The sequence below is a fragment of the Poromitra crassiceps genome (assembly GCF_964638095.1).
Source record: "Poromitra crassiceps genome assembly, chromosome: 1".
Taxonomy (NCBI): domain Eukaryota; kingdom Metazoa; phylum Chordata; class Actinopteri; order Beryciformes; family Melamphaidae; genus Poromitra; species Poromitra crassiceps.
This window is the reverse complement of record NC_139623.1, coordinates 127,097,715-127,112,950: the sequence shown is the minus strand read 5'-3', so window position 1 is coordinate 127,112,950 and position 15,236 is coordinate 127,097,715. Positions and strand designations below refer to the sequence as shown.

The following is a 15,236-nucleotide window of genomic DNA, read 5'->3' as shown; positions in this document are numbered from 1 at the left end:
TCCTTGACCTCTCAGTTCAATTGATCTGAATGAAAATTGGTTCAATGGGTACCTAGTCTCTTAAAACAGACTGTCTCATCTACATCCGGCGAATGCAGCTAAACAGTCTGTACGTTACACCCCCAGAACATGCACAAGGAAGTTGGGAAAAAAAACTTCAGACTGGAAGGAGGTTCGACAAAATCCGACCAATCACGACACGTGTGTCCACGGAAAGAAATTCTGATTGGACTAATGAGCGGAAGACCCGCCTTAAAAAAAATCTGATTGGACTAATGAGCAGAAGACCCGCCTTTCTGCTTCCCATTCCGGTTGGCGCATGCTTCTCCCCCACGAATTACAGACGGTATGGCGGAAGCATTTGAAAATTGCGGAAGCCAACTCGTCTGTTCTAATTGAATTAATTGAAACCTTTATTTATCCCTGACGGGAGATTCAGGCGTCTAAAAACAGCAACAGCAGCAGGGGTTAAAAATACAGAGCAGACAGAAAATAGTAAGAGATAAATAAAAACAGATAAAAACAATACAATTTAAAAAAATAAGTTAGTCTATGTGCAAATGGCCGGGACACACATCTTGCGTCTACCTACCTAGTGCGTGTGCGTGGCGTGCTGGCTGCGGCTGGCACGCCCGCGGCATCCACACAGGCAGCGTGGCTGCTGCATGCAGCTGCTGTCTGTCTGCCAACTCTCTTCCTATAGAGTTTACCTTTTATTAAGTTTGCTATAAACAATACAATGATGATTTTAACTGAAGATCGCTTGGGCTCACTTCAGAATCGAGGCAGTATGATTTGTGTGTGTGTGTGTGTGTGTGTGTGTGTGTGTGTGTGGTGGGGAGGGGAGGAACGAAGCCACGTTGTAGCCTATCTGGTTTTCAGAGGGCAGGAGAACAGCAGCTGTGAGCTCAGCTCATCCTCCTGTCTCAAATCAAAACGAGCCTTGATTGGCTGTGGCTGCCCCTGTAAACTGTCATTTTAATGTCTTTTTGTGTCTATTTGTGTAGAGACACGCGTGAGACACGCGTGCGGTAAGCAGAAAAAATAGGCGTCGCTTCTATTCTCTAGATGACGTGCGTCTCACGCCTCGCAAGACACGCGCGTCTGATGCCGGTGGTGTGGCTGCTGTAACCTGTTAACATGGGCGCCGAAATGAAAATCAACAGGTAACGCCACGCAGTCGCCATGCAGACGCACAGCAGAGGCAAGATGTGTGTCCCGGCCGAAAGTCCGTGTTTTGTAAAGTGCAGGGCCATGTGCAAAATTGCATGCGCAACGAGCGAGTGCAAAAATGCATAAAGTGACTAAAACATTAAGAGACTAATGGGTATCCACAAGTCTCCCCTTTACAGATAAGGGAGCATTTTTCACAGCCTAGCTTGTGGATTTTCTTCTGTTGTTGCTCATCACATTTTGTTTCAACAATTGTGTGATGCATGCAAATACTTCTGATGACTGAGGGGGGAGAAAATGTTGGCAATCGGATTTTGGGTATTTTGCCGAAATGTTTTTGTATGTGGATGGATGGATTATTAATTTCCTTATGCCCAAGTTCACATGCTCTGTCAGGGAGTTCCCCAAGCCCCGGTAGCTGGCGATTTCTCCGTCTACCGGCCTCTGGCCTACCGGTTACTTTATACACTGTAAAAAAAAAAGATATATATATTTTATTTTTTATTTTTACAGTGCACCTGAACGCAACATACAAGATACCCGCTGAATAAGTGTCCAAATGTTCATGTCATTCTGGCCAATACTCCACTTCTGTTATAACATTTCAGTCTGGAATATGGAATATCTTTCAATAATCTTTATGACTAAAAGGCTAAAAGTAATCTCATGTGTAAGAAATGACTGTTCTACATTGAAGTAAAAACATGTAATAATGGTTTTGGATTTATTTAGCTTCAAGAGTGCATTTTTGTTCGTGTGACCCTCAACACAGGCTTTGAGAATCCCGGGCCACTTACTGATACTTATGCTTAAATTAACCCACTCATATTCTGGTTTATTTCAAGAAAAACATTTTGGCTAGTGGAAATTCTAATTGGCTGGTAACCTCTAGCAGCCATATTGGCAGGTGGTCAAAAAAGCTAATTTCAAGCCCTGCAGGGAGAGCAAGTGGTGACATAAGAGTGAGTGAGAAAAGGATCAAATATTGGTGTTTAAGACTGAATAATGACATCACAACTGTTAATTTAAAATGAGTTATTCCTCTAAACCTGACTTCAAATGCCCCAAATTTTTCCGCGCCGGCGCCGTTTGGCCCCCAACCCTCAGCAAAATATGACCCTCTGGTTGCGAGGACATTTTTTTGTGGTCCTGTCTATCATCAAAGTTCCTGGGTTACGGCATGACAATATTTGTTCGGCCCCCGGCAACAATCTGGGTTTCTCCTGTGGCCCCCCATGAAAAATAATTGCCCACCCCTGATCTAGCCTCTTAAATTGGTTCTCAAAGTGAACCAGATTCATGCATTTTAGTTTAAAATGTAAAAAAAAATCTTACAGGGGGCATGGCCCCCCGAACCCCCCAAGAGGGTCCAAGCAAGGTCTACCCACCACAATCTCTCCAAATCCTGTGGGAAACATACAGTTATTAGTATTTGCTTTGTTCTTAAAAATATACATTGCCTGTTTGTGTTTTGCAATATGGATATTGTTTTATTTATAATTAAATTGAACATTGGGCCTTTATAATAATGTTTATTTGTATTATTTCAATTGTCACACTCATGGATACATATTTGAGGTTTGTTTATTAATTGGGAAAAGGACCACTGGAACAAACGCCGCGAACATGATCCGGCTACTTTTTCAATCTGACTGGCTACTCAAAAGTTTGGGGAACTCTCTCCTCTGTTATTCAAATAAAAAATATATAATATAAAAATATATAGGGAAATACATCATCTTATTCTCGTGTGTTGATCAGCGTTGGGATTAAAGGGTTGGGTGGGCCCCAGAAGATTTTCAGATTTCAAAGTGGGCTGCGGCATTCTTAAGTTTGGGAACCCCTGATATAGAACACTGACCAAAATCTTCACATGGAGATGATAAATCGAGATTTGGGGAAAGCACATGTACATGATGCAATCATTGGTCTGCACTCCTCATGTTATCCTCATCACTAACTATTAGGGGTGGGGAAAAAAATCGATTCACCTAAGTATCGCGATTTTTAATGTCACGATTTTTTTAATCAATCTTTTATTCCAGAATCGATAATCGCAATTTTTTTTTTTTTTTTTTTTTTTTTTTTTTTTTTGGTGCTTGCAATCAGGCCACTCACTGAACAGCAGGCCAGGCGCCGCCTACTGGTTTACTAGTGGTTTTATTACTTTATTAGTTAGTCTGAAGTAATAATTACACCTCAGGGTTAAAGTGGGTGTATCTCATTGTAAAATTGGACTTCAAACGGCCCAAATCTGGCTTCAAACGGCCCAAATTGGGCTTCAAACGGCCCAAATTTCACGTACGTCGGCCCATATCGGCCTGGCCTGCTTGGTATCTAATACCCGGCCTGAATTATGATCCCAGTCCTCCCCTGTTTTTAACTATATCGCCCAGCCCTACTCATGATATATAATATACAGTCTCTAGTGTATGATTCAACTTTTCCCATGTTCTAATCTAGTGTAAAAAAGCAAACAAATTGAAAAAAGAAAAGAAAAAAAGAAACAAAAATCGCAATAAATCGTAATATCGAATCGCAATAATCGTAGAATCGCAATACTTAAGAATCGCAATATAAATCGAATCGGCACCCAAGAATCGTGATAGTATCGAATCGGGAGATAAGTGAATCGCCACAGCCCTACTAACTATGCGAATAAAAAATGCTAGACCAGCTAGGTTTTGCATAGAATATAATGCTGTCTGTCTTATTTCCCCAGTAACAACAGTAATAACAGTGAGGGAGCTGAGCATTCGAGGGATGACACCAGCAGCCACAGCGGCTCAGAGAGCAGCTCGGGCTCCGACAGTGAGAGCGAAAGCAGCTCCACGGACAGCGAGGGAAACGAGCATCCACGGCCTGCCTCTCCTGAAGTAATGATTTAAGAACCATAAATGACAGTGTGAACCAATTTATTTGTCTGATCATCCCAATACTAATATATATAGATATGTGTTTATTTGAAAGGGACAGTGTATATTAATGAACATTGCTGTAAATATGCCAGAATTAGCCAAAAGGCTAGTTTATGTTGTCTCAGGCCTCATTGAATGTAAACTTTTAGTCACTAGAACAGTTTCTTATCTCTGATGTGTTCTTCTCCCCCTCAGCCTGAGCAACCCACGGCCAACAAGTGGCAGCTGGACAACTGGTTCAAGAAGGCCAAGCAGTTCTCCCCGGCTTCCCCAGTGGACAACAATGTTCCCACTAAGTACAAGAAGGAGAGCCGAGATAACGGCTCAGGCCGGGGCTACAGCGGTCAGGGAGGGGGGTCCAAAGATTTGGGGGCACCCACCCCCAGCAGGGACCTACGGGCGACGCAAAAGGGTGCAGAGAGTGGCCGTGGCCGACAGAAGTCCCCTGCCCAGAGTGAGGGTGGCACGGGGCAGAGAAGGACTGTGGGTAAAAAACAGCCTAAAAAGTCAGAGAAGCCCCCGGTGGTGGAGGAGCCGAAGGGAGGTCTGAGAGTGGAGAGCGAGCCAGCTCCAGAGATTCCTCCTCACCGGCCGAAAGCTGCTACAAAAGGTTCCCGCAAACCGAGCATCAAAAAAGAGCCCAAGTCGTCTCCGAGGCCCACAGCAGCAGCTGCCACCACCGCGACTGACAAACGCAAGGCCAAGGGGGCGGCGCCCACCAAGACGACGTCCCAGAAGTCTCGTGAGTTTGTGGAAACGGACTCTTCCTCGTCAGACTCTGAGGAGAACGACAGCATTCCATCCTCATCGCAGACGCCGAAGTATACGGAGAGCATCAGGACTCCTGTGTGTGTCTTCTCTCCAATGGAAGACAAGGAGCTGTTGTCTCCGCTCAGTGACCCTGAAGAGCGCTATCCTGCCAGGCCGCCGCTGCAGCAGGTTTTGCTGGTGAAGATAGGTTAGTTGAAATTTGACATAAGGTGAAGAAATGTTCCTGAAGCTGCTTTCGTGGAATAGAAGACAGTGTTAATTGTGTTCTGTGCACTTGTTTTACACCTGTCTGGCTTCATAGAATAGAATAGAACTTTATTTGCCATTTCAACACATGGTTGATTGGAAATTGTCTTGGTGCAGAAGTGCTCACATAGAATCACAGGAGACATAGATGCAGAGAGTTCCATACATACAAAAACAAGGAAGTAATAAAAAGGATAATAACAACATTAAAAAAAACAATTCATGGAACCTGTTAAAAAAGCAGAGTGCCGCAGTGCAACAAAAAGCTAAAAAAATGCTCGATAAAGTGCTTAAAAAGTATTAAAAAAAAAAAAAAGTGCTAAACTATTTTTTAAAGTGCTTTTTAGTGATAAAGTGCAAAAAAAGCCTAGCCTAGCCTAGCTGGTGCTTCATGCACATATTGCTGGACCTTCTCTTTTCTTTGGAGCAAATAAAACACTTCTTCTTTATCCTATTCCCCCCTCGCCCCTTCCTATAGACCTCAGCCTATTGTCTAGGATCCCAGGGCGACCCTACAAGGAGCCAGCAGAGATCAAAGTGGAGAGGGACGACTCCCTAGACAGGGACAGCAAAGACTTGAGCAAACAGAGCTCCGAGAAGAGCTCTAGCAAAGGCAAGAGGAAACACAAGGTATGGGACCAAGACAAGAGATTTCAATGTCCGCCGCTGCTGTTTTGCTGTAGAAATTCAAGTCCTGTTGATATTGTTTCTTTGAAATGTATTCTTCTCTTTAAGGCGAGTAAAATAGAAATTAAATCATGTTTCAACCTAGCACTTTCAAGCATGATGTGACTTTGGCTTGTTTTGGAATTTGAATGATTGCTTGAAATGGCTTGTCAAGGTTTACATGAACAGACTGCATGTTAGTTTGCTGACATTTGTGCTGTAATTCAATACCTTTAAATTTGTTTACTCTTTAAAAGAAAATTCAAGCGTGATTGTAGGTTTTTCTCATTTCCTATAGCAAATGTAACCACTGCCTAATGAGGTACTCCCAGTAAATATGCCAGGTTTTAAACATTGAAAGTAAGAAAGTGCTTGGGTCAGATTAGCTAGTTCATTCCTGTAGAGAAACAGGACAACAAGAAATCTACCCGAGTATCACTTTGTTGTCTGTCTTTATACTTCTAGAATGACGATGAAGGCACCAAGCCTGACAGTAAGCGGTCCAAGCTAGAGGAGAAGTCTTTGTCTCATCATAAAAACAGCAGTAAAGAGTGAGTATTTCTTTCTTTCCTATCTGCTTACCATTCACAGCAAACCAACTGCACACCTGCACACTCAGTAGCAGGGCGTGCCATGTTATGATGATGTCGTTTACCTTTATTATTGCCATTCTCCTCAAAATAACCCCTTTCAACTATTATGAGCACCAGAAAGTCACAATAAATGGAAGTAAGCCCAGAGATGCAGCCTCTTCAAACAGCTAAACCAGTTAGCCTTTTTCCTAAATAATATCTCTGTTGTGTACTTGTGCTGTTGAACTCATATTCACCTTGCATATTAATATTCATGCCATGAATATTCATATGTTGTGTGGGTGGGGGGGAGGAGCCATATAACTCAGTTATAATAACATGATATAATAACAATGAGTCACATCTCACCAGGTCTAAGAGATCTTTGGAGAAGAAAGAGGAGCCAGCCCCCTCTCCTTCCATGTCGGGTCTCCAGCGGACGCCCAAGGCGGAGCATCAGAGCCGCAAGAGGACAGTCAGCCAGTCGTCCACCTCTCTGTCCAGCGGGGCCGGCAGCGGGAAGGAGGGGGGCCACAGCACCAAAGGCACCTCCACCTCCAAACACCGCAAGGGAGAGGACAAGGCCCGCAGCACCCGCGACAGCAAGGTGGGTCTGCACTGCAGGAGAAGAACCAGGTCCACACAGGTGGGTCTGCACTGCAGGAGAAGAACCAGGTCCACACAGGTGGGTCTGCACTGCAGGAGAAGAACCAGGTCCACACAGGCATGCGCTTGCTATGTGTACAGTTACAGTTAGGTCCATATATATTTTGGACTTGGGACACAATCTTCATCATTTTGGCTCTACACCACCACAACGGACTTGAAATGAAAAATCAAGATGTGCTTTAACTGCAGACTTCCAGCTATAGGGTATTTACATCCAAATCAGCTGAATGATGTAGGGATTACATGACATTTTAAGGGACCAAAATTACATTTTAAGGGACAAATAGTAATTGTACAAACTAACATAATCATCCAATCATCAAAAGAGTTCTGAAGCACTTGACTGAATATGAGCAGGTAATATTGCCCAAAACACTTGAGAATTCATGCCCACGCATGGCTGTCAATAGAACTGGTTCCCTTGTATTTATTGATGATGTGACTGCTGACAACAGCAACAGGATGGATTCTGAAGTGTTTCAAGGTATAGCGTGGTTTGAAAAAGTCACAGTATCAAAACCACTAATATTTGCCGTAATACCCTTCGCCACGGTATCAGCTGTTTCTTCCCGAGAGAACGTACCAACGTTGCTTGCAGAGTGCAGTTTTGCAGCCCCTCCCCTGGCTGATCAATTCAACGTGATGATGGCTGAAGGAGGAGAACGCGAGGAGACCCCAGAACCTTTCCCCGTCTAAAAAGAGGAAGCTGGCGGTGTGGGAATATTTCGGTTATCATAAAAACACGGATGGCCAGGGATGAGAGGAGGAAGACATGCAGGTGAAGAGTGGCTACAAGAAGAGGCAATACCTCAAACATGATAGCACATCTGCGAGAGCACCACCCCTCCTTATTTGCCCAATTCAAGGTACATTAAAAAGTTGTCTTGCTTCATCATACATCGTATCGGACATAAACCATTTCCACCGGCAGGTTTGAGCGAACATTAACGTCAGGTACTCTCTCTAGGCTAACGTTAGCTACCGAGGCAGATAACATGGCTAATTAGCACCAGCTATCTTTCTCCTCTAACGTTAACGTTACTTGACTGAGCGAACGTCTTGTGTAGGCCAGCAGGTCGTTATCAAAACTAGGGATGTTCATCAATTATCGAAAATCGATAATTGATCGTTAAGGAATTGAATCGATCATGTGGAATTTGGATCGATTATTGTTATCTAATTTTTTTTTTTTTTTTTTTTTGGACTAGGTTTGGGTGGAATTCGTTCCTCCTCGCCCCACTCCATTGCACAGCCGACTAACGTGAGGTGGAGCTTCATATAGTCTCTAGTTCTCTGCCTGGGCACGGGCCTTTGTGCCAACAAAACTGTTTTAAACATGGGGAATTCACACCGGCATGCGCAGGGGACACAAACAAACGCACCCAGCGGTCTGGCTCAGGCCTGTTGATTTGACTCTTGTGCTGTCAGCTAAGCTGGAAGACGCCGATTGCCTTACATCATGTAACCTGACATGTAACATGTTTGTTTACCTGGCCACAGCGCTAGTGTCTGATATTCTTACTACACAGCGGCATCGCCATTATAGCTGGCCGAGAACGCGCAACGTTATTACCAGACCAGTGTAAAAAAAAAAATATATATATATATATATATATATATTATTATTATTACGCTATCGATAATCGATAATTGATCGTTAATTTTTCCCGATTTTCCATTATGGAAATTGTTCAAAATGAACATCCCTAATCAAAACGTATTGCACTGAAGAGAAGTAACATTAAATAATGACGACAAAATACTTTTCCAACCTGCCAGTGGAAAATGAGGCACAAACTGTCTGCGTGTGTTTGTTTGTGTGTGTGTGTGTGTGTGTGTGTGTGTGAGAGAGAGAGAGAAAGAGAGAGAGAGAGAGAGACAGCGAAGCGCTGAGCATAGGGACAGAGAGGCTGTGTGTGTTTGTGTGAGACGGGTGTGTGTGTGTGTGCATGTGCGTGCATCGATTAAATAAATCGTTTACATTTATAAGTAAGAATAGTACTATATATTACCAAAGCACACACATATTTACAACAGTTAACTGTCATTACAGATGTAGGTTACATTAACATGTCTTTATTTTTAGGGTAGCAGTAGTATTGGCACCACAGGGGAGGGGTATCCACAGCACAACCTGCAGACCAGCCAACTCAGCCCACAATTCGGCAAGCGTTTACCCACATCCAAACATGCCAAAGAATTAAACAATGCTGTGGCATACTTCATTGCCAAAGATATGATGCCCTTTCAAGCTGTAGAGAAACCTGTGTTTGTGAAACTGATGAGGAAGGCAGTGCCTCTTTACAAAGTGCCATCAAGAAAATACTTCACAGATACTGCAGTCCTGAAGATGTAAAACGAGGTCAGGGCTCATGTGTGGAAACAAGTGGCAGAAGGGGCGTGGCTTTCTGCAACTACTGACCTGTGGACCAGCAGCGGTGGCCGTGGAGAACCATACATCAGCTTCACAGTGCATTTCCTCTCTCCAGATTGGGAACTGAAATCCTTCTGCCTCGCAACTGCATTTTTCCCAGAGGAGCACACAGCTGACATCTTAGAATGCTTTGAGAGCATGCTCCAGGAGTGGGGCATCAGAATGGAAGCTTTGTGTTGCATCACAACAGACAATGCAACCAACATGAAAAAGACTTTAAAGGCTAAAGCGCTCATTACAGTTGAGCGAGGCACCGCAAGGCAGACCTCCGCAGTTTGCGCGCGCGCTCCACGCTGGGACCCATGCTGCAGCCAAGTGATCATCATGTTACATTGTACAGTGATAATAGTGAGAACGACCCATGAAAAGTCACATTGAAAAGCCATTATGTGGTTTCACTCTCAAACCGTATATCAGCACATGAATAGAAGCACCAAACTTGTTTTTAGATCCCGACCAATACTGGATTTTTGAGGCCGATACCGATATTAATAGGGAGTAAACAAATTCTGATATCGATGTATCAGCCGATATTCTTCTATTATATACACATTATATTACAATTATTTTTGCAATGATCCCTCAAATATCAAACACTTGACAAAGATATGACTTGACATGACTTGAGATATGTAATGTAGCCAGGATATTTTACAGCTTCAATGCAATGAAACTGTAAACTTCACTGGGAATTTAATCATTATAAATAACTAGAAATACAAAACCACAAATAGAAATAGAAATTATAACTTGAGTTAAGAAAAAAGATCAAATATACACAACATGCTGTCTATAACTTAAAAAATACAAAAATATCTGCAATATCGGCCAACATATTGGCTGATCCCGATATATCGGCCAATATCAGCCGATAATATCGGTGGACCGATATATTGGTCGGGCTCTACTTGTTTTTACTGAATAGGCATTTCAGTTCTCAACCCTGATAGCCTGATAGCCTAACCCTACTCCATGCTGCTTCATCTCTCAACACTACTCCATGCTGCTTAATCTCTCAACACTACTCCATGCTGCTTAATCTCTCAACACAACACATTTACTTGTTGAAATTACTAAAAATGAACCGTTACAAACCAAAGTTTTATCACATGGGTAAGGAAATGTGGTCAAAACATGGCTCAGTGTACTAACTTCTTCATTTCATTTCTCTCCCTGTCTCTCCCTGCAAAGCACAACGCGCCCCAGGAGCTGCGGAGGTGCGCGCTGTTAGAAAAATCTTCAGGTACGCACTATGCGGTGTTGCGGAGGACGCTCCCAGCGCAAATAAGTCATATTTGGCGTGCACCCCTCGCTCCTCCCCCGCGCATGGCTTTGCCGGAGTGACCATAAATAGGCCTTTACCCTGTGTGTGGCTTAGCTGTTTTGGCCACAACCTAAATCTAGCTATAGTGCCAAAGTGTTCACATTTCAGAGAGTTGACTCAGCTGTACGAGCTTGCAGGCACCTTGTACAGGGATTCTCTCGCGGCCGGAAAAAAAAGAGACTTGCAGAAGAGGCAGCAACTCCTGGATGCTGAAAGTGAACCAAAATCACTCCTGCATGACATAGTGACGAGATGGGGGTCCACCTTCACAATGATTGAGAGATTTCTGGAACTGCAGCAGGCTTGTTGTGCAGTGCTCGCAGCAGATCGAAGCTCATGGCATCTAATGCTAAAATACCGCAACGTGCGCACTTTCGAGAAGGTCTGCCAACTTCTGGGGCCTCTAAAGGACTTCACAGATCTACTGGGTGCTAAAACAAAGGCCTCACTCTCATCTTTGAAGCCAGTTATGGAGCACATCACTGTCTTCCTGGACGAGGAGGAGGAAGATGATGCCCTGACAAAACAAATTAAAAAGGTCATGAGGGATGATCTGCAACACCGTTACTCCACTGAGAAAGCCAAGGTGGCGATTGACATCGCCTGCTTCGTTGATCCCCGTTCCAAGGACAGCTTTTCTCAAAACAAGGATGACATCATCGCATCCACTGTAGAGGAAACAGTGAAACTGGCAGAAACCACACCACTGCCACCTGAAGAATTACCTGCCATTGCTGCGGATCAAGGAAGCAGCACTTCCACCACCACCGCCCCTTCCGCTGCTACAAAGAAGAAAGAGACGTCTCTGGCTTGCTGAAAAAAAGAACGTCTGCAAAACAGCAAAGAAGAGTAGAAGATGATCACACCCCAGAAGAAAGAGAGAACATGGAGGTACAATATTGTACTTGTCTCTGCCTCCCGTATCCACTGATGCTGACCCACTGGCATGGTGGAAGCCTCATGTTCAAGAGTTACCTCTCGTTGCAACGTGGGAAGAACATTTCTCTGCATCCCAGCCACAAGTGTGCCCTCAGAGGATGTTCAGTTGCAGTGGACACATCCTCTCTCCTCACCGCAACATACCTGCATCATAACCTGGACTGAAAGTTAGAAAATGAGCATGTCTCCCAAAACCTTGTTGAGCTGCAGACTTTAATTTTATTTTGAAGCCTTCTTTTTTCTATTTTTTTCTCAGAAAATAATTCAATTGTTTATGTTCTGACAACTTGTAAGGTTGTTGAGTTGCAGGTTTACGCTCACAGAGACTGCATTTATTTTATTTAGGTGGTGGTGTTTTTTTGGTGTTTTTTTAGAAAACAATTATGATACGATAAATTAAATTATTTATGTTCTGAAGTTGTTGGGCTGCAGGTTTAACAGAAAGACTGGATCTATTTTTTATTTTTTAGAAAAGAGGAAAGACAAAAGTTGTTGAGCTGCAGGCTCACTTAACTCATTGAGTGCCAGCCACTTTTGGAGAACGGACGCTCCCAGTGCCAGAGTTTCAGAGCGTTTTCAGTGATTTCTCGAGGCCCACAGAATATTGTGAGATATTACTATGTAAACACCGAACACGCACAAAGAACGACGAGACTCTATTGTATGAGCAGCAAAAAAGTTTATTGATATCATTTTCCGTTCTTTAGTTATCAGCCGGAGAAGATAGGTCAAAAACAGCAAAAACACACGTTTCCATCTAGAAAGCTGAGATATTGAGGCCTTTGTGAAATTAAGCATTTCAAGCAAATCACTGACTCTGAAACTAATATTTTCTGACCTGAAACATCTGAACAGTAATTTCCTTCAATATAACAGCACCCCCACCCCCCCTCTACTGCAAACTCCTCCTCCGTGGGTGTGTCTCTGGTGGCTTTGCTGCTCTGCTGCTTGTCAGGCGAGTCTCTGCTGCTTGCGGATCCACGTTCGGATGGCCGCCGCTCGTCGGGGGAGTCTGGATCGGGCTCGCCTCGTTCGTTTCTGGGGGTTCGGTTGTGAGCTGGGATGAAGCTGCGTCCGATTCTGGGCTTTCTGGGCTTTCTGCTGCGCGTGTCAAAGTGTGCTGCACCCAGAGTCTATTTTCGGAGCCCCCCACCGTTGTGCGCCGGCTCCCAGCGCGACAGCGAAAAGCCTATGAGAATGGTTTCATCACGGCTTTTTCTGCTGTTTTTACTCAACTTTCTCTAATCTGGAGAGCACTGTCGCCACCTAATGGGTCGGTAAAATAGGTTATACACATTCAACATGCCCCAAAATTTTACAGGAGATGTATTAGGCATTGATCCACGTCCCACCGTCAAAAAACGCAATTGACGACAATCGTCGTCATTGGCACTCTACGTCACTAAATGAAATGACGACGATTGTCGTCATTGGCACTCAATGAGTTAAGAGACTGCATTTATTTTAATTTTGTTTACGTGAAAATAAGTATTTTATACTGTTAACATACAATGTTTACTGATGTTCCAAATTAATGTTCTATATGAGGGATCAGTGTTGGTAAACAAATGGCTTACTGGGGGCAACTTTACAATGGGACCCTATGGAGCCAGCCTTGAGTGTCTCACTTTAGCCGGCTGTGCTGTTTACTAAATTCATTTCATTTTAAAAACTGCAAAAGTTCACATGACTTTAACACAACATACATACCGTATATACATCAGACTCTTGAGCTACTTCTGCTCTCACTCAGAATGTCAAAATATAAGTTTTTGAGATATTAACGTTTGTTTGGCACAACTCATACTAGTTAACTGCTGCGGGGTTCTGCATTTCTGGGGGGTTGTGATGTCACGCTGATTCGTACTGTATGTTCTTTAAAAATAAAACATATTTTGTTCAATGGCAAAAAAAATAACGTTTTCCTTTTTTTTGGTCCAGATTTTACAACACATAAAGGTCCGTAGAACATAAACCAGACAATTTCGTCCCCCAGTCTCCTTCACTCTCACCTTCTTCACGCTTTCCCCATCTCCATTTCATCCATCACTTCAAACACCAGGCTCCTTTTACCTGAAACTGTATTCCCTTTTCGCTCGCTCTCTCTGCAGGAGAAATCCTCAAAGGGCTGTGATAACCAGCTGGCCGTGCCTCCGCTCTCCACGGACGGCTCCAAGTCTCAGAGATCCAAGCTGGTGTTTGAGGACAGGTAAGAGGAGCCCGTTCCACTGTGGATAACCCCTCAGCAGGATATGCGGAGAGAGCTGCCGCGGGGATCTAGGGTTGCCTTTGATGCGTAAAGCTCACAGGAGGTTGGGGAGGTCATGAATGGATGTGCCAGCATGCAGGAGAGATGACGTAAATTTCCAATTTAAAAAGCCCCTCTGTTGGGAATCCTTGCCCTCTTCATGCTGTGGCAAAGAAACATCATAGCCTTGCTGGCTAGTTATTTCTGTGTGTCGTTTCAGGGGATGATTTAATGGAAGGACAATTGTTTTGTGTTTGCTTTTGAAGTTCTGTGCCCAGAGGAAATGAATGCCTGAGCCATGTAGATGTGTTTTACAACATCTCTGAAAATGAATCAAACTGGAAAACTTGGGCCTATTTTGTTCAGAGGAAAATTCTAATTTCTTTGACCAATGACTGTGTTTTTGTTTCAGGGTCCATTCAGCAGATCACTACTTGCAAGAGGCCAAGAAACTGAAACACAATGCAGATGCACTGGTAAGAGCCTGTGGTTTAGTAACCTTACGCTTTGTACACATGTAACTGAAGGACACTGGTGTACAGCACCAGTTGTTGTATGTTGCACTGGTAAGAGCCTGTGGCTTTGTACACATGTAACTGAAGGTACAGCACCAGTTGATGTATGTTGCACTGGTAAGAGCCTGTGGCTTTGTACACATGTAACTGAAGGTACAGCACCAGTTGTTGTATGATGCACTGGTAAGAGCCTGTGGCTTTGTACACATGTAACTGAAGGTACAGCACCAGTTGATGTATGTTGCACTGGTAAGAGCCTGTGGCTTTGTACATATGTAACTGAAGGTGTACAGCACCAGTTGTTGTATGATGCACTGGTAAGAGCCTGTGGCTTTGTACATATGTAACTGAAGGTACAGCACCAGTTGTTGTATGATGCACTGGTAAGAGCCTGTGGCTTTGTACACTTGTAACTGAAGGTGTACAGCACCAGTTGTTGTATGATGCACTGGTAAGAGCCTGTGGCTTTGTACACATGTAACTGAAGGTACAGCACCAGTTGTTGTATGATGCACTGGTAAGAGCCTGTGGCTTTGTACACTTGTAACTGAAGGTACAGCACCAGTTGTTGTATGATGCACTGGTAAGAGCCTGTGGCTTTGTACACTTGTAACTGAAGGTACAGCACCAGTTGTTGTATGATGCACTGGTAAGAGCCTGTGGCTTTGTACACTTGTAACTGAAGGTACAGCACCAGTTGTTGTATGATGCACTGGTAAGAGCCTGTGGCTTTGTACACATGTAACTGAAGGTACAGCACC

General features: G+C 43.8%; 1 protein-coding gene across 2 annotated transcripts in view; it reads left to right on the top strand.

Moving 5' to 3' along the window:
- The window catches only part of aff4 (AF4/FMR2 family, member 4), an 82,467-nt gene that overhangs the window by 41,004 nt on the left and 26,227 nt on the right, over positions 1-15,236 (top strand). For both annotated transcript variants that reach the window (XM_083646906.1, XM_083646905.1), the window contains exons 9-15: positions 3,896-4,049; positions 4,287-5,049; positions 5,587-5,738; positions 6,240-6,325; positions 6,719-6,953; positions 13,824-13,921; positions 14,373-14,436. In XM_083646906.1, the coding sequence (XP_083503032.1) occupies positions 3,896-4,049; positions 4,287-5,049; positions 5,587-5,738; positions 6,240-6,325; positions 6,719-6,953; positions 13,824-13,921; positions 14,373-14,436 (1,552 nt within the window). The remainder of the gene's footprint in view (positions 1-3,895; positions 4,050-4,286; positions 5,050-5,586; positions 5,739-6,239; positions 6,326-6,718; positions 6,954-13,823; positions 13,922-14,372; positions 14,437-15,236) is intronic.